This window comes from Monodon monoceros, unplaced genomic scaffold (genome assembly GCF_005190385.1).
Source record: "Monodon monoceros isolate NGI ecotype Baffin Bay Population unplaced genomic scaffold, NGI_Narwhal_1 Super_Scaffold_21, whole genome shotgun sequence".
NCBI classification, from domain to species: domain Eukaryota; kingdom Metazoa; phylum Chordata; class Mammalia; order Artiodactyla; family Monodontidae; genus Monodon; species Monodon monoceros.
In genome coordinates this window covers 158,738,098-158,757,393 of record NW_021703778.1, presented here as the reverse complement: position 1 = coordinate 158,757,393, position 19,296 = coordinate 158,738,098, and the positions used below count along the sequence as shown (strand labels likewise).

At 35.3% G+C, this 19,296-nt stretch overlaps 1 protein-coding gene across 3 annotated transcripts in view; it reads left to right on the top strand.

Moving 5' to 3' along the window:
- Positions 1-19,296, top strand: part of GALC (galactosylceramidase) — a 59,636-nt gene that overhangs the window by 24,656 nt on the left and 15,684 nt on the right. For all 3 annotated transcript variants that reach the window (XM_029239517.1, XM_029239515.1, XM_029239516.1), the window contains 5 exons: positions 2,834-2,964; positions 10,444-10,599; positions 11,542-11,666; positions 13,305-13,432; positions 18,649-18,738. In XM_029239517.1, the coding sequence (XP_029095350.1) occupies positions 2,834-2,964; positions 10,444-10,599; positions 11,542-11,666; positions 13,305-13,432; positions 18,649-18,738 (630 nt within the window). The remainder of the gene's footprint in view (positions 1-2,833; positions 2,965-10,443; positions 10,600-11,541; positions 11,667-13,304; positions 13,433-18,648; positions 18,739-19,296) is intronic.

Sequence of the window (19,296 nt, the reverse complement as noted above, 5' to 3'; positions counted from 1 at the left end):
AAGGGATTTGGGGGAAGAGCAAGTGGAGAAAGATGGATTAGACAAGTGGGGGCACTGAGCCATCAGTAGGCCATTATGTTCACTGCAGTAACAGCACAATTTAATCACTAGTTGTGGGGAGGAGAAGGTATAGATTTAGAGGACTGAATGCAGCCAGAGCCAGGTAACTCAAAGTTAACTCCATGCTGTAGGCATTACCAGTGAAGTGGTGAGAGTGTGGTGGTGTGGAGGTGGGACAGTGGAACTAGTGTAAGATTGAAGCACAAGAGTTGTTCATGGCAAGTTATGACTGCTGTGAGTGCAGGTAGGTCTGATGAGAGCAGCAGGGGGACAGAGCAGAAGCCAAGTTAGTGGCTGTGTCCTGTGTAACCCTGTAGTCAGGTGGACCATGTTGCTGCAGTCATGGACTTTCATCTTCCCAAATTTGACATTTCATAGTTTTTTTTTCTCCTTGGGATTATACATGTCTCTTTAATTGTGTTCATTTCATTTGATGGAAGAATTAGAATTTAGTTCCCTTTTTCTTTTAAACTAATGGTCTGCAACTAAGGTGGTTATTTTATTTTATTTATTTAGTATTTTACTATTAAGAGTCTGTTGCTGATTCCATTGCGTTCTAATTCAGCTTACCTGATTTGAAAGACTGTAATTCCTGTTCTAAGACTCATCATCAGTGTTTCAAACAGTTCAGACTTCGTTTCCTCTTCCCTGAAACTTTAGTTTACCTGCAGTAACATGTCTCAGGAAATAACTTTTAGTTTGCATTTGCCATTTTTGTAGCAAGATTTTATTGGAATCTGCATCCTGTTTGTCAAAATGCCTATTGAAAGGGTTCAATAATGGCAGATGAATGTAGGTGTTCAGATTCGATAAGCTTAATGAATGTATATTCCGTATAGTATAATAAGATGGCCCCTGGAAATAATGAGGATTTGTTTTTAAGAGTAGAAATAAACACAGTACAAACAAGCAATGTATGTAAAGGTGGCAAGGCTATTATTTCTTTTATTTTTGCTATTTACATTGTATTTATGGTTTACTCTGGTTTTCAGTGATGTTTTAAAATTGTGTCTGGAAAATCCCGTCTAGGATCTGAGGGTGGTGGACGGAAATGGATGTGTGAGTCTCTGGACTCTCATTCAGTCCAATCAGAACAGCTTCCTTTTCATTTCTCTTATAGGTAGGGTTTCTATCTAGGCTTTTTAGGGGGCAGAAAGGGATGGGTTCCACAGCAAAAACATTTGGAATACATTAGATAAAACTTTGCTCAAAGAATGCTGCTATTCATACTGATTTTGGCAATCTATTATAAAACATAGCTTATAGGCTTGTATAGTTTGGAGTATTATTTGAATATATACTTACTTAAAAGTAAGCAATCTTAGAGGTGATGGTCTAGGAATAGCACTAGAAAAACTAGATATAATATTGCGATAAATGCAAATGTGACTAAGTTGTTCTCCTTCCTCTCTGTAAGAATAAGAAAGAATTTCAGGGTGATGAAACTCAAGATTGGTCTCCTAATAGAGAGCTTGGGAGTCTCAATCCTACTGAATCTTGAGAGTTGGTCTTTATTTACTATTAAGGATCTGTTCAGACTTCTTCCAGAGTGGAATTGATTTATTATTTGCCTCCTAAAAGAGCACATTAATTGGAAATTTCTTTAGTTCAGAAAAGTTAGAAAGTGAAAAGAGAGCTTGTGAAAATCTTTGTTCTTTCTTATCTTAATTAATTCAACCAATGTTTATTGAGCACCTGCTACTATGAACCTGACAGTTCAGAGTGCTTGGGCGTATAGCAGTGGGTTTATTCACACCCATTCATCAAGAACTACTTCTGTTTTGAAACTAACACGGTATTGTGAAGCAATTATACTCCAATAAAGATCTATTTAAAAACAAAACAAAACTACTTCTGTTTTGAAATCTGAACCTCCTTCTCCTAGGTGAAATAATGACTTCTTTTCTCTTGTCTTGTTTTATATTTTGGCAATCCATACATTTCAGTATATACTACTCTCTGATTTTCTAGGACATTCTGTTAGTTTTAGTGTCCTGGTGAGTGTGTTTGCCACCTAACGGTGAGGACCCCATCTTGTGCTTTTTTTGGAGTCCTCATGGGGCCCAGATACAGAACAAATACCAGAGTAGGCACTCTGTGCTTTGTTCATTTATTTCCTGTTACAGTTAGCTTGTTACTTTTAATATGGTGGGTGGGTAGTCCTACAGGCAGATTTTATTGCCTGCCCTGTGTATCCCTATCAAAGACTTGAGGGTAACAGCAGAATATTTCTTATTTCTACTTCTAGTATGGTACAAAATACTAAGAACTGTAATCTTTTCAGTAATGGCAGAATATTTAAAGACATTGGAAAATACTCAAAATAAACTAAGTTAAAGCATTTTATTTACCAAATAGTATATTTAATTTGATCCCAATTTATTGTGTCTGCATAAGAGAATTCATGAAAAAATGCATACCAGGGTAATAGTGGGTTTTTTATGGGTAGTACTGCTCTGATTTTTTAAAAAAAATTTCCACCCTTGCACCCAAATTTTCTATGGCTAAACGTAATTTTAAATTCAGAGGGAAAATCCCTCTAAAACATTTTTACCTCTTCGTTTTTTTTTTTTCTCCTTACATTCCCATGAAGTGGATTATCTTAGTGATAATGCTTTTTTCCCCCCACACGGGGCACATTTCTATTGAGAAATAATATTGACACTATCATCCAGGATGCTGAGTTTGAAGACATTTTAGCTTTCTTCATTGTAATTCAGCTGCTGAAAACTCATTTTTAACCTTTCCTATGTTCTGCTTCTCTCTCTGAAAGGTGTTAAGAAGAATGCTGAACTATCAGGGTCTCCAGCAAGTGAAAATCATAGCGAGTGATAATCTCTGGGAGCCCATTTCTGCTTCTATGCTGCTTGACTCTGAGCTCTTGAGGGTGATTGATGTCATAGGGTAAGGAATGTTTTACTTTGAAAACTAAGTTTCTGACTGCTTGCTGTGGATATTGACTGTGCCTTTGTTTTTGCCTGCTTCTCCCCATTTGATTATATTTTCAGAAGGTAGCTTTCTTGTATTTATTTAACCAAAGCATGTATAAATGATATTTCATTCCTTTTTTCTTTGAAACATATATACTTTGGGAATCTTTCTATGACAATGGAATAATGTACTGGTAACTTAAAATATTGTTTTAATGTTTGGAGTAATAAAACATGGCTTTGTTTAGATTAAGGGGCAGAGTAGTGTTTACATTTTAGAAATTATAAAGGCAGTGTTGTGAAATTAGTTCCTAACCCTCAGACTTCCTGTGCTTGGGCGTTCATGAACACTTAGGTAAATGGTATGGTATGATCACTGACCATGACTTTTGTCACATATCCTTAGCAGTATGGCTTTGACCCTGCTCCTTAGTCCAGTTCTGCCTTTCAGCCTTTGGGGCCTTGACCTCACTGGGTTCCAGCAGTATTTTTTTCTTTTAAGTGTATTTGAATTTTGTCTATCATGATAATGTATATAAACATTTGAAAAATAGAATACATATATATGTGGAGTTTGTTCTTTATTCAGTGTGAAGGCTCTGCTTGAACTATGTGTGCTTTTTTTTTTAATGAAGAATTTTCAATGTGCACAAAAATAGGCAGAATAATATGGTGGATATTCACGTTCCCATCATTCAGCCTCCATAACTATGAACCCATGAACAATTCTCCATTCACATGCCTATCCATTCCTCTTTTCTTCCTCCTCACATTATTTTGAAGCAAATCCCAGACATTATATTATTTCTTCCATAAAAATTTTACCATTTATCTCTCAAGATAAAAACTCTTTCATTTCACCATAAATAATACTATTATCACAAGAAACTATGTGATAGTTTCTTGATATTATCAAATATCTGTTATTGTTATTTTATAGTTTTATTTGATTGAATCTGGATCCAATTTAGATTCATACATTATGATTAGTTGATATCTAAGTCTCTTCTAATTTTTTGGTTCTTACTCCATCTCTTTTTTTTTCCTTTCATTTGTTGAAGAAACTGGATTGTTTGTCCTGTAAAGCTTCTCACAGTCTGGATTTTACTGATTTCATCTTTGTAGTTAAGTTTAAAATGCTCATCTATCCTGTTTCTTGTTAGAAATTGATAGAGGCGTGATTAGATTAGATTTAGGCTTATTTATTTATTTATTTTTTGGCAAGAAAAGTAAAATGTATTTTAATATTTTATACATTGACATTAGAATGTAACTTTTGCCTTTATTGTTAAAACTTGCATAAATAGGTCAAATCTTGAGGGAAAAAAGTTGTGTTGATCTTGAATATATTTGGCTAGGAAAAAATAAATGAAAGTGTGGGTTTCACTGTATCTTCATGAAGAAGTTGGATGTTTAATTCATTTTATCTTTATTGATGTTGGTATCTTATGCAATGAATTCTCCTTTGAGTGCTGCTTTAGGTCTATCTCATGGAGTCTGTTTTTTTTAATCATTATTTTCTAATTTACTGCATTATGGTCATTTAATGCTGAATGTATTATTTAATTTTTTTCATAAAATTTCCCAAGGTCTTCTTTTTATCTTATTAGGGTATATTTTCTATCAGGATATGAGAACTGAGTGTATATTATCCACCTTACTGATTGCATTGTTTCACTATTCTGTATTCTAATTATTCTGTTCACTTAAACTATCCAAGGTTACTAAGAGTGTTAGTTTCCTCTTATTAGTGAGTTTCTATTTTTCCTTTCAATCTCATGAAATTTCTGCTGTTTGAAAGTTGTTGCTGTGTTATTTGGTACATAGGTATTAGTAATGTTTTATCTTTATTATGGTTTGTAACTTATTATTAGAAAAAGTCATTCTTTGTCTCATATTATGCCTCTTGGTTGAATTTCGCTTTGCATGTAACTAAGAGAGAACTCTGCCTTTCTTTTTTTCATTTGTATTTGCCTGATAGAATCTTTGCCCATACTTTTATTCTTTACCTTTCAAGGTAATTTTGTTTTAGGTGTGATGCTGCATATAGCATAGGTTCAGATTTTGTTCTGAAAATCTCCATATTTTAGTGAGTTTAACTCATTTATATTTATTGATATACCTGAAGGTTTTGTTTTCTTTTCTACTGTGTTTGTCATTTAATGATTTGTACCATATATATATATTTATATTTATATATATAATACACCCCCCCACACATTCTTTTCCTACGTGATTTGTTTTCTTTGCTCTTTTTAAATGAAGTGTCTTTTTTGTTATTTAACAAGTTTTGATTCTATTGATTACATTTATGCTGATACCTTTATACCAGTAGCTCTCAACTGGGGATAATTTTGCCTCCTACAGAACATTTGGCAATAACTGAAAATATTTTTTTTTTTTTTTTTTGGGGTACGCGGGCCTCTCACTGCTGTGACCCCTCCCGCTGCGGAGCACAGGCTCCGGACGCGCAGACGCAGCGGCCACGGCTCACGGGCCCAGTCGCTCCGCGGCATGTGGGGTCCTCCCGGACCGGGGCACGAACCCACGTCCCCTGCATCGGCAGGCGGACTCTCAACCACTGCGCCACCAGGGAAGCCCTGAAAATATTTTTGACTGTCACTGGCGTAGGTGCTACTGGCATCTGATGGGTGGGGGCCAGGGTTGCTTCTCAGCATCCTCCAATGCACAGGATAACTCCCCCACAACAAAGAATTATCCAGCCAAAATATCAGTAGTGCTGAAGTTGAGATCTGCTCTATATTAATAATCTTGGTTCTCTCTCTATTTAGACATTGTCTATTCGTTTACTATAATTAATATTAAAATTATTTTATAACCACTTCTTCCTCCCCCTCTCTCCTATGATGGAATTTTAATTACCAGAGTTTCTTAATCTTTGTGCTCTTACATGAGCATAAGCTTGTATGCTCTTGATTTGTCAGCTGCAAGTTGTAATCTTTTACTCCCAGCTAACTGGCAAACTTAGTTTACATTTCACTTTCTTTCCTCCTTTTATTTTGTGTCAACTATATTAGTTATACATTATTAGAAAATGTAATGTTTATATACTATTTAATTACCCTTTCTTTTAGTCAAACTCTACTGTTAAGCATATTCAGTGCTCACCTGTAAGTCTTTTGCTGAAGTATCTCCTTTAGTCTCTTGAGTGTCAGAAGCTTAATATCTGCTATATTTCTCAGAAAGTGCTAATGGAAACATATTTCTTGAACTTTTACATGTTTATTACTATATATCTGTGGCCTTTAGACTCAAAGGACAGTTTGGCTGGGTATAAAATCCTTGACTCATATTTTCTTAATTCTTGAGTATCATAAAACTTGCTCTGTTGGTTACTTACATAAAATGTTGCTGTTGAGAATTCTGATGCCAGACTTATTTTTTCTTATAAATGACTTGGCATAATTCTGGTATGTCCAAAGAATATTTCTCCTTAACTTTAGAGTCTAGTACTTTTATACTGTTTATCATTTCCCAGTAAGTAGTGTGCACCCTTTGAATATCTATATTTCAGTATTTTCTTTTTTCAGTAAGTTTTACTTAAATCTTAATTTAAATAATCATCCTGTTCCATTACTTTGATTTTCTTTGTAGAAAGCCCAGTTACACATATTGGATCTCCTTTGCATATTGTCTTTATTCTATATGTCTCTCAAATTTTTTTTATCTCTTTATTTATTAGACAGTGTCTAATCTGTGTTCCTTCTACTTTAGTCTTCATTTCTAAAATGCTTTTTCTTTTTGAAATAATTATTCTGTAATTCTCTCTTTAGTTTTATATATCTCTGTTGTCTAATAATTTCATTTCCTTACAAATTATTAAGTATAACATACAAACACACACACATACATACATATAGAAGATCATAAGAGTATAGCTTAATGAATTATCATAAAGTGAATATACCTATACAATTACCACCTAGGTCAAGAAATAGAAAATTATCAGTATCTATGAAGCTCTCCCCTTGGAAATCTTTCTAAGCAGTAGCCTCTCATTTTGCACCAAAGGCAACTACTAATCTGACCTCTATCACCATAGACTAATTTTTCCTGTTTAAAAACTATTTAAATGGCATCTTAGAGTATCTATTATTTTGGTCAACACTATATTTATAAGATTAAGTCATGTTGATTTTAATTACTGTTTCGAATTCAGTTGTAGGAATATAACACAATTTATCCATCTAGTCTTTGTTAAAGGTCATTTGGATTGTTTCCAAGTTTTGGCTATTGTGGTACAATGGAATTTTGTTCAGGAGATGTTTATTCTGTGGCTCCCACCTCCATAGAAAGAGTATGCCTCCCTGCCCCATTCATGTTGTGCTTGACCTGCGCTATGTTTGCAGATTTTTGTTTTGCAGTTACAGTACTTTCTGGGGTCTGCTTCCTCTGGGCCCCATTCTCCCTACTGTCTAAATGTTGTCTCTCTCTCATCCTAAGTGTTCCTGTCTTATTCAATTTGGATTCTAATTTAAGCAGCTTATTCTTATGGTGAGACTCTACCATTGCAGAAAGGATTGTTTGCTACCTATTTCTGAAATAGTTAAGGGTTTAAGCTTGTATTGCCCAATATGGTAACCACTAGCCACATGTGTTTATGGAGCACTTGAAATATGGCTAGTCTGAATTTAGGTATGTTATAAGTGTAAAGTATGCACTGGATTTTAGAGATGTAATATAAAAAAGTAAGTTATTAATAATTTTTATATTGATTTTATGTTGAATGATAATATTTTGGATATATTGGGTTAAACAGTATATAATTAAAATTTCTCTTCTGCTTTTTTAAAAATGTAGCTACTGGAAGATGTAAAGTTATCTGTACACTTCACATTGTATTTCTATTGGACAAATCTGGTTTAAACTGTCACAGTATTGTGTTTGATCTCTTAGTGAATTTACTGTTTTTGGCGCTTGGGCCCAATTTAAGCCTGTAAAGACATTTTCAGTTTAGCCAGTTGTTCTCAATTCTTCCATTCAGGATAGAGTCTGCTGCTGGGGGGCGGTGAGTACCTATTAGTCCCCTTTCACTTCCACTGTTTCCATATTCTGTCTGTTGATCCTGGCCAGTCCTGATGCTGCAAGGCTCCTGGGGATTCCCTGTCACCTAGATTTGATGTGGATATTGTCTGTGGGTTTTTACTTTCTGTCATCAGGTTGGTCTGTTTGGTTTCAGGAGGAGTACTGGGGGAGTTTCAGAAAGTGGGCTACCATGATCCACCTCATTCATAAGTTCTATTTTTCTTTCAATACACATATATTTTTCTGTTAGGATAAACCTTGGTTTACTTTCATTGATCTTAATCTTGTCATTTAAAGTTTGAAAAATCATGCCATGAAACGATAGAGATGTTTTTGCCTAATTATATGCATTTAAAAAATTATATTCTTAAAGAACTTATACATTTTGTTGAACTATGGATCTGGACATTGGGAGAGACCTGGATTTTAGTATCAGTTCTGCCCCTCTTTTCTCAGATCATTTGATAAATCAATCAGGTTTAAAATGTAACAGTTTCATTGTTTTCTGAATGAGGGATATAATACCTATTTCTGTAACTTTAAAAGAGATACTTTTTCAGATTTTAAAAATAGTGCATGCTCATTATAGAAAATTTGGAAAATGTAGAAAGCCATAAAGATAGAATTAGAACTTACTCAAAATCTTAATATCTAGAGATCATTAATAACATAATAGCCTATTATTTTCCAGACTATTTTTTTATATAAGTATTTTTTACCAGAGACACACCAAATATACATTTGGCTGAGCGATAACTAGATGAGTCTTAAAATTAGTATTTGGTTGAGGTGTCAAAACCAAATATCATGACCATAGAATGAAGTTCTGGGATATAGAATAAATCTAAAATGTAAAAGTTTATTAAAATTATATAATTTCAAAGAATAGTAGTCAGATTTTCCAAGTTGGGAATTGTAGTACCAGAACAATAATTTCTTAATCCTGTTAGGTGCTGGCTTGCTCTTGGGGTCTCTGTTGTATATATTTACAATACTGAATAGATAGATGCCTGTTTTCAACTGAGTTCAGTGACTCAACAAAATCTTGGTGGAATCTCATTTTTTTTCCCTAATTCTTTATATTCTTTATTGTTTATCCATTTCTTCCTTACAAAATCCTGGAATGCCAAATTAATGTTGTGCCTTAATTCGTCTTTACTAGTATAATTAATTCCCAAGTAGGATAATTTTTTCTTAAAAGATTCATGATCTAAATGGAATTAAATAAGTAAAAACTAAAGTAGGTTTTCACAATCATTCTTTTAATGTTATGAATACTACTACACCAAACCACAAAGATTAGAATTATGACATAATCCAATCTCTGTTACTCTGCTTGTATTATTGTTAATTTATTTGTAAATAGTTCTTGGCCTAGAAAGTATACACTCTTGTCCCTAAAGTTATTTGGTTCATATGCTCTCTAATTCTTATACTAACTGTTGGTCTGTTTTCTGTTTTCCATTTGAAATTTCTTAATTGTTTTTATATTCAATAATCAGTCACTTCCACAATCATCATTATGGCAGTATTTTACTCTTAGAACAATAAATATATATTTATATTTAGGCTGACTCCTCTCAAATGCTAGAACAAGGGAGGGGTTCATTAGTCTGGGGCAGGGTTTCTCAACCTCTGCACTACTGATATTTTTCACTGGATAATTCTTTGTTGTTGGGACCTGTCACGGGTGTTACAGGATGTTTAGCAGTATCTCTGGCCTCTACTCAGTAGATGCCAGTAGCAAATCCTGCCCTGCCCTGCCTTCTCCACCAGGCAAAAAGCATTCAGGTTGAGAACCACACTGCTCTGGGATAAAACTTATAGTTTTCCCAAGATAGTTTATTCTTGTTATTCAAAGAAGAATTCTCTGTGCATTTTTGTTTGTTTTAGTGTTTTTGTTTTTGCCTGGGAATAAACAATAAATGCCTCTCTGTCTACGTACGAGGAGTGGGAGCAGGGGAGGAGATACTACATTACATAATAGACTCATTAGTCTTATTTTTCGTTTCTTTCTTACTCCTTCCTTCCTACTGTCCAAGCTCTCTGTTTCCCCTGGGAAGTCTGAATCCTGTCTCCACCTCATTCATCTTTGGAGTGTTCTAGGCCTCTTCTGCTGCCTTTACCTGTCAACATCCTTCCCTCCATGTTATGGTTTCCAGAAAGAAATTTCTCATCCATTGCTATCTTCCTTCCCATTCTGTGTGTTATAGGTTTATCTCATTCTAAGGGTGTTCTGAGACACAGGGTGGGAAGAGGATGCTTACAGTCTGCCAGCCACCTGGAAGCTGCCCATTATTTTAAAATAGAAATCTTGGAGAAGATGTGTATTTTTATTCACTCAATAAATAGATATAAGTGCCATGTTCTGGCCTTTTTACATTTTCTCCCACCCTTTCTTTTCTAGAGCTCATTACCCTGGGACCCGTACAGTAAAGGACGCTAGGTTGACTGAGAAGAAACTTTGGTCTTCTGAAGATTTTAGCACTTTAAATAGTGATGTGGGTGCAGGCTGCTGGGGTCGCATATTGAATCAGAATTATATCAATGGCTACATGACTGCGTAAGTTATTAGAAACTTTAAAAGGTTTTTATTTGGAAACATTTCAAAACACGATAAGTAGAAAAAAGTACAATGGACTTCCATAGTCTCACAACTTAAATGCAGTGATTTTAAACATTTGCCTTATTTCCTTCATACCTATATCTATACCTAAGCTGTGTCAACTCAAAAAAGAAAAAGCAAGAAGCTGCAAATAATAGAGCTTATTTGGGGTCTGATATATTGTCTCAGCTATGGTTAAGTTATTTCCCTGGCCTGATAATAGCTGTTTGTTCTTATGTTCTTTTATTCCCTTAAAATCACTTACTACTGAGACCTGTTCTGTAAGGGCAAGCATTGTGGCCAGGCTTAGATCACAAAATGGCTTAGGCCTAAAATGGCTTCTCTTATGTCAAGAAAGTTATGTCTGGTTCTCTTCCTCTGGGGAACCCTTACCCTATTTGCCTACACCATCATTTGAACCCTGGCAGTCTGACTCTAAGAGTTCTCATTTGTAAAACTTTGCAACAGCTCAGAGTGAAGTTCATAAAATTATGTCTTGAAACTGGGGCATTTAGAATGCTGACCGTCAAAAGAAAAGCAAGTATGGATAACGCCTTTATTTGTATTTGACTCACATTTGTGACATGTCTGGTACTGGTAGGTCATGATTCATCTTCTGGTTACACCATTCGTCAGTAAAACTGTACACCTCATATACATTTGTATTTTTTATTATATGATTCACCATTAAAAATATTTAGATGCATCCAATACTTGATTTTTCAAAGTGTGGGTGAACTTTAGGCAACTTATGTTTTCTTGTTTTTGGTGGTAATTTTTTGTCATTTACATATATTTGTGTAAACTCTGATAAGGTCTTTTTTACTATAGGCTTGTAGATATTTACATTTCTATTACAAGCTGCTTTGGTGTTTCATTTTTATCAAACAAATCTTTTAGCACAATTGCTTGGAATTTGGTGGCTAGTTACTATGAACAGTTGCCATATGGGCGTTGTGGACTGATGACTGCTCAGGAGCCATGGAGCGGGCACTATGTAGTAGAAGCTCCTATCTGGATATCAGGTATGGTTCAGATTCCACCTCTCAATCCCTAACTTACTCTCTAAGAGACAAAGCAGAAAACACTTAGAGGGGATTATATGAACACTATGTATGTGTGTGTGTGTGTTAGTTTTAAGTGTGTCTCTGTTTCAAGCAAGATTTGTCATAGTGTTTTGTAAGAACCTTTTGGGTAACTAGGCTACTTTCTGTATTCCATTCTCAATTATTCTATAACTAGGCTACTTTCTGTATTCCATTCTCAATTATTCTAAGACCAGGCTTTTTTTCAGTTGATACATTTTTCTCAGAGATTTGTAGTCATGACATTATGTAACCATGACATTATACTAAACTCAGGTTGTTATTTCAAAAATATGGAAATATTAAGTTGGATTTGTATATCCTGGTTGGTTAACCCCTTAAATGTTGAAATAATTGGTCCCACATTATCTACATGAACTAATGTACTTTTCTAATTTTGTCACTGGTTAATTGTGTCACCTCCCAAAATGGACAAGGAATATTGCTCAGTACATTTTCAGGACCAACTTTGGAGGTGCCCAATAAATACATATTGTGGAAATAAACTTGTTTTAAACCATAAAGCTTAGTTTTTGGAATATTTTGTTAACTTTTTAAAAACCATATTCTTTGTAGTTATATTAGGATGGGTTAAATAGAGATCATCAAAAGTTGGGAGGGGATAACTTTATTTTTTACTCTTGGTAAAAAAAGGTTTACTCAGTAGTCTTGAACTGACAGAGTGTGGTTCATTTATTTTCACCAGTCATTCTAAGAATATTCCCATAATTGTACCATTTAACTAGAAGTTGAAACATGAGACTGGTGAATATTCTTCTCCAAAATCGAAAATGGCTGTTAGACTCAATCAGACTTGGGGTGGAGAAGTTTTCCTTCTACCCTTTTAGGTTCTTTGGCTAATCTAATAATTAAATGGATATAAGAGAGATCACCAGGAAAAAAAGCACATTTAATTTTGTACATAAAAATATGAGACTAGGGCTTCCCTGGTGGCACAGTGGTTGAGAGTCCGCCTGCCGATGCAGGGGACACGGGTTTGTGCGCCGGTCCGGGAAGATCCTACATGCCGCGGAGCAGCTAGGCCCGTGAGCCATGGCCGCTGAGCCTGCACGTCCAGAGCCTGTGCTCTGCAACGGGAGAGGCCACAACAGTGAGAGGCCTGCGTACTGCAAAAAAAAAAAAAAAAAAATATGAGACTCAAATTTGCAGTCAGGCAGTTGAGGTTTATAATGCCATCCTGAGCTAAGGAATGGGATAGGGACCTGGAGCTTCAAAGGGTAGGAAGACAGTTCATAGGAAGAGAAGAACAGATGTTTGCCCTGCCATGCAGGTGAATCTTTCAGATACAAAGTTGTCTCTGGTAGTAGCTGTCTTTCTGTGCCAGGTCCCCTATCTAAATTCTTTCAGGCAGTTAAAGGAGAGAGAAAAGTTTTTCTTTTGTCTGCTAGGTCTTGATTGCCATCAGCTCAAAATAATCCATATGCTAAAGTGGCACATTTTGGGGTGGCATGTTCTGTTTTCTTTCAGACTCAAATCAGTAAACAGCTTTTTATTTTTTGACGGAATCCTGTTATCACAGTTTTAATCTTATTTGGGTCTTTCTCTGCTTGTCTATAGCTCATACCACTCAGTTTACTCAACCAGGTTGGTATTACCTGAAGACAGTTGGCCATTTAGAAAAAGGAGGAAGCTATGTAGCTCTGACGGATGGCTTAGGTAACCTCACCATCATCGTTGAAACTATGGTAATTCTTTGTTGTTTATATTGGATTAATTCACTTTGTTAGTATTGGAAAATATAGCATAAAACACAACTGAACACCTTCTTAAAAAAGTAAAAAACAGGGGAGCTATTCTCCTCTGCATAGGATCCCAGGACTCGGACAGCCAGTCTGTGCCTTGACCTACTCACTCTCCAGGTTGAGAGCAAACCTTCTCTTCCTTTCAGATCCCTTCCAGGGGTGGAGGACCCAACCTTATGCCTTTTTTCCCATTCTACCCAGTTACGTGGAGATCCTTCTTGCAGCTTTGGTTGTATAGAAGTTCTTCTGCCGGTTCCTAGTTAGTTTTCTTTGAGAATTGTTCCACAGGTAGATGTACTTTTGACACGTTTGTGGGGGGAGGTGAGCTCCGCATCCTCCTACTCCACCATCTTGATCCAACCTCCTCTGTTTGTTTCTTTGAATCTAAGTTGTCTTTCTTTTTGACAGCATATAGTTGGATCTTGCTTTTTGAAAAATTTAGTCTGACCTTTTGATTCAATTGCTTAATCTATTTACATTTAATGTTAATATTGATATAGTTGGATTTACATCTTTCAGCTTACTTTTTAGTTTCTATACGTCTCATTATTTTGGTTCATCTATTCTTCTGTTACTGTTTTCTTTTGCAATAAGTCAATATTTTGTGATGTAATATTTAAATTCTTTTAATTTTTTTTTTACTATATTTTAGTGAGTTATTTTCTTAAGTGGTTGTTCCAGGATTTAGTGTAGAAATCTTGACTTATTAGAGTCTACTTCAGATTTCTATTAACTGCATTCCAGTGAGATATTCATTTTTCAAAAGGTAGTTTTGCTTAATATAAAATTCTAGGCTGACTGTTTTTCCTTGAATGTGCTGTATTCCATTGTTTCTGGTGATAAACCAACTATTAATCTTATTGAGGTTCCCTTGTAAATGATCTTGTTCCTTTCAAGATTTTCTTCTTTTCTTTGACTTTCAGCATTTTTACTGGGTGTCTGTATGTGCATCTCTTTGTATTTATTCCTCCTGGAGTTTGTTGAGCCTCTTGGATCTGTAGATTAATGTTTTTCATCAAATTTGTAAAGTTTTCAGATACTTTTCTTTGAATATATTTTCTGCTCCTTTCTCTCTCCACTGTTTTCTACTGTCCCATTGTATATATGTTGGTGTACTTAAGGGTATCCCACATTTCTCTGAGGTTCTGTTCATTATTCTTTATCCTTTGTTTTTTTTTCCCCTCAGTTCCTCAGGTTGCACAATTTCTATCGATTGTTTTCAAATCCTCTAATTCATCTGCTATTTCAAATCTACTGTTGACCCCTCTCGTGAATTTTTCATTTCAGTTATTATATTTTTCAATTTCAGAATTTCCATTTGGTTCTTTTAAAATTTTTTTGTCACTTAATTGATATTGTCTGCTTGATGAGACATTGTGATTATATCTTCCTTTACTTCTCTAAGCCTTGTTTCCTTTAGTTCTTTAAATGTATTTATATTGGTTACTTTGAAGTCTTCAACTGTTAAATCCAGCATCTGGTTGCTCTCACAGGTGGTTTCTGTTGCCTAGTTTTTGTGTACGGGCCACACTTTTCTGTTTCTTTGAATGTCTCCTAATTTTATGTTGAAAGCCAGACCTTTTATATAATATATTGTGGTAACTCTGGGTACTGATTCCCTCCTTTCCTGGGGTTTGTTGTTTGCTTGCTTGTTTGCTTAGTGATTGGCTGGAGAAATTTAGTGAAGTTTATTCCCTCCACCCACCCACCCACCCACCCACCCACCCCCTCCCTCGCACTGAGAGGCCTCAAATGTTGGTTGGTTGGCCTCAAATGTTGGTTGGTTGGCCTCAAATGTGGCTTCTTAGACAGTGCAACTTTGGGCAGGTGCACCTCTCTGTTATTGCCTCACTGATTACTGGTGGATTGCTCTATTGTTTTCAGCAATGCTCAGGGGCTTAAATTGCTCTATGAGCTGATCCAATTAAATTCCAGCTTATTTGCAGAGGTGGATTTTGAGGTTAGTGTTTTAGGTTTATTCTGACATCAGGAGGGTTCTTCTTAGCTTTCTTTTTTTGTGGTTCTCCCTGTCAAAATAGCTGGGCAGTGGTTTAGCTTATGCATCTAATGAAGCTGACAGTCTCTTTTTATTTGCTTGCCACCAAAACTTCCATTATCTTTAAGAGCACCCTTACTTTTGAACTTCCCCATGCTCTGCATTAAGTACAATCAATTTCTTTGGGGAGGCTTTCTGAACTCTTTGTTTTATAACCTGTCTCTCTCCCTGGACGAAATCTCTGAGCTGAAGCTTGGAGTTGAGGATGGGGACAAGGGTGTGTTTCTCTCTTAGTGACACCTCTGATTTAGGAGTATGGTGCTGGGTGGGGGTTTGGAACCCCCATATTCTCAGTGTGCCTTGTTTAAGGTAAGTCTGTGAATGGAACCTGGACAGAGGAAGGGAACCCTCAGCCTCTTGGCCACACTCATGGCTACTTGTCCTCAGCATCAAGTAGCTGAGGGGAAGGGGGGTGAGAAATGCTGATATTCTGCTTCTCTCACGAAGATATTGTTGTCTTCATCTGGGAGCTGGGAGGGAGGGAACCCTGTGTTCTTGGCTGTACCTACTTGGCATGGAGTTTCTGTCACTCTAGGCTGAGAGGGACAGGGAGGGAGTCGATCATGGTTTAAATGCCATGAGTTTTAGTAGATTTTATTGAATAAATGTTTCTATATTTGTTGCATGGCCTTAGGACCATTTCCAGAGACTTTATTGTAATTATTATTTAAATAGTTTTCACCAGGTTCACTGGGAGCAGGTTCATGGAGCTCCTCCCATTGCCATTCTGGAAGCAGATCTCTCCTTTATTCATTATTCATTCAGTGTTTTGAACATATTTAAATACCTGATTTAATGTCTTTGTCTAGGAAGTCTAATATCTAATAAGCAATGACTAGGGTTTCTCAGACATAGTTTCTGTCAACTGCTCTTATGCCTGTGTATGGGCCTTTCTTTCCTGATTCTCTGCAAATCTCATAATGATTTGTTGAACACTAGACACATTACATAAAATAACATGGAGACTGTGGAGATCAGATTCTTCCTCCTATCTAGCATTTGTGGTTGTTGCTCTTTGTTGTGGTTGTTGCTGTTTATTTGCTTTGTGACTTTCCTGAACAAATTCTGTAGTTTGTTAGCTTTATCATTTGTGGCCACTGAAGCTTCTGCTCAATTATCTTAGTGGTCAGATCATGAGTGTACAGATTTCCTTATGTTTGGAACTAGCAAGTGTCCCAGCCTTTGCTGATGGGCTCTGTGTGCACAGTTGGGGCATGCCTCAATACTCAGGCAGGCAGTTTACAACTCTGCCTTAGCTCTTACTTCCTGTTTGAGCAAAGCTCCCAGGTTGACTTGAATTTCCCAGTAAAGCCATCTGGCACCACAATTTTCTCTGTGGGAAACTTTTTAACTACAGTTTCAACTTCTTTTACAGATATCGGGGCTATTCAGTTTGTCCGTGTCTTCTTCAGTGAGCACTGGGTTTTTGTGTCTTCAAAGAAATTTGTCTTTTTAAGTTGTTAAATTTCTGGGCACAAAGTTATTGATATTATTCCCCACTATTCTTTTAATATCTATATACTCTGTATTGATGTCACCTTTCTTAATGTTCATAATTGCAATTTGTGTTTTCTTTTTATCCTGATTTCTTGATTAGTCTGGCTAGAAGTTTATTCAATTCTGTTTATCTTCTCAAAGAGTCAACTTTTGGTTTCTCAATTATTCTCTCTTGTTTTTCTGGTTTTTGTTTGATTTATCCTTTCATCTCTATTATTTTCTTTCCTCTGCTTACTTTTTTTAAATTTAATTAAATTTTTTTATTGAAATGTAGTCAATTTACAATATTATATTAGCTTCAGATGCACAGCATAGTGGTTCAGTATTTTTATAATTATGCTCCCTTTAAAATTATTAAAAAATAATGTCTATATTTTCCTGTGTTGTACAGTATATCCTTGCTGCTTATCTATTTTATACATAGTAGTTCGTGTCTCTTAATCCCATACATACCCTGTGCTTACTTTGCTTTTAATTTGCTCTTCTTTTCCTAGTATCTTAAGCTAAAGTCTCAAATCCTTTCTTCATTTCTAATCTAGGTGTTCAGTGCTCTACATTTTTTTCTAACTACTCTTTTAGTGGCATCCCACAAATCCTGATGTGTTGTGTTTTGCTTTTCATACAGCTCAAAATTCTTTCTAATTTCACCTTGTATTTTAAATTTTTTCTTTGAGGCATGAAGTATTTAGAAATTTGTTATTTAGTTTCTAAATATTTTGGAATTTTTCCAGAGATTTTTGTTATTCATTTCTGATTTAGTTTTATTGTGGTCAGAGAACAGACTTTCTGTGACTTGAATCTTTTTTAATTTATGGAGACTTCTTTTATGGCTAAGAATATGGTGTACTTCGGTCGATGTTCCCTGTGCACTTGAAAGGAATATGCATTCTGCAATTGCTGGATGAAGTGATCTGTAGATGTCAGTCCAGGCAAGTTACTTGGTAGTGTTGTTCAAATCACCTGTGTCTTTGTTGATCTTCTGTCTAGTGGTATATCAGTTATTAAGGAAAGGTATTGAAATCTCTAACTGTAATTGTAATTTAAAATTTTCCCACAAAGCCTGTCCCAGAACCTTATATTGTAAGTCCTCTGTGATTGTTGAATCCCCTAAAGTCGGGATGATGTCTCAGACTTCTTTTGATCCCAGCCCATTGTACTGATTATTTTGAAAAAAATGATGCTGGCAGTGAGATTTGTTATATGTATTTAGCTGACCTCATTTGTGTATTTGAAGGTTATATATAGATGAGATACCTTTTCAGTGAAAATGTCCCAAGATTTACTTTTGTTTTGATGTATATTACTTGGAAAACAGAACATAAAAATTAATCTGTGTGCCATCAAATGACTGGAATTCAAAGTTTGATTCAGTCAAAATGCCATTGAGTTTTACTTTGACTAGGCATACGCAATAGACATTCAATAAAGGTTTTTAAGAAAAAAGTCTTTAAAAGTTTGAAATAAACTGTTATTTGTCACCTATTATGTGTCATTTCTGTTAATCTATAGGCATTAAATGTTTGTTTGTTTTTTCCCCCCCAAATGGCTTGTATATCATTCGGATAACTTACATGATTCTTTTTTTTTTTTTTTTTTTTCTACTCAGAGTCATAAACATTCCATGTGTATACGGCCACTTCTTCCCTATTTCAATGTTTCACGACAATTTGCTACCTTCATCCTTAAGGGTTCTTTTGTAAGTAAATAAGTGGAACTTTTATTTTGATTTTGATTTGAGAATTTATATATTTTATCACGGGCTAGCAGTTCTTAAGTGAAGTCTTACAAGTGATTAAGAGTTTGCATATGAATGGGTAAATGCCTTGGTGTCTTATGTCTGCTGACTAGTTTTGGTCAAACATACAGAAGCTACTAGGAGGTAATGCTCTTTGTGGTTCTGAAGAATCCTAACAAAGGTCACTTGCAAGAAAGTTGTTCTTTTTGGTAGAGCATCATTTGTGCAGTTGAGGGAACTTTCAAACGTTGATCTTTACAGTACTCTGTACAAAAAAAAGAGACAAGATTCTTGTTATTTCTACCTATTGTTAGATTTGAATACAGAAATACAGTGCTCTTTCTACTAATCGTGTAAGAATTGTTTTTTAATGCCAGAAAATTCTTAAAGAACTTTTTACATAGGTATAATAATGAGTATTTTTGAAGCAAAGACACTAAAATCTTTTTGAACATTTGCCAAAAATCTGCAGTATTTTTAAGAAATAAAGTATTTGCTTGAATAATGTCTTCCTATTTT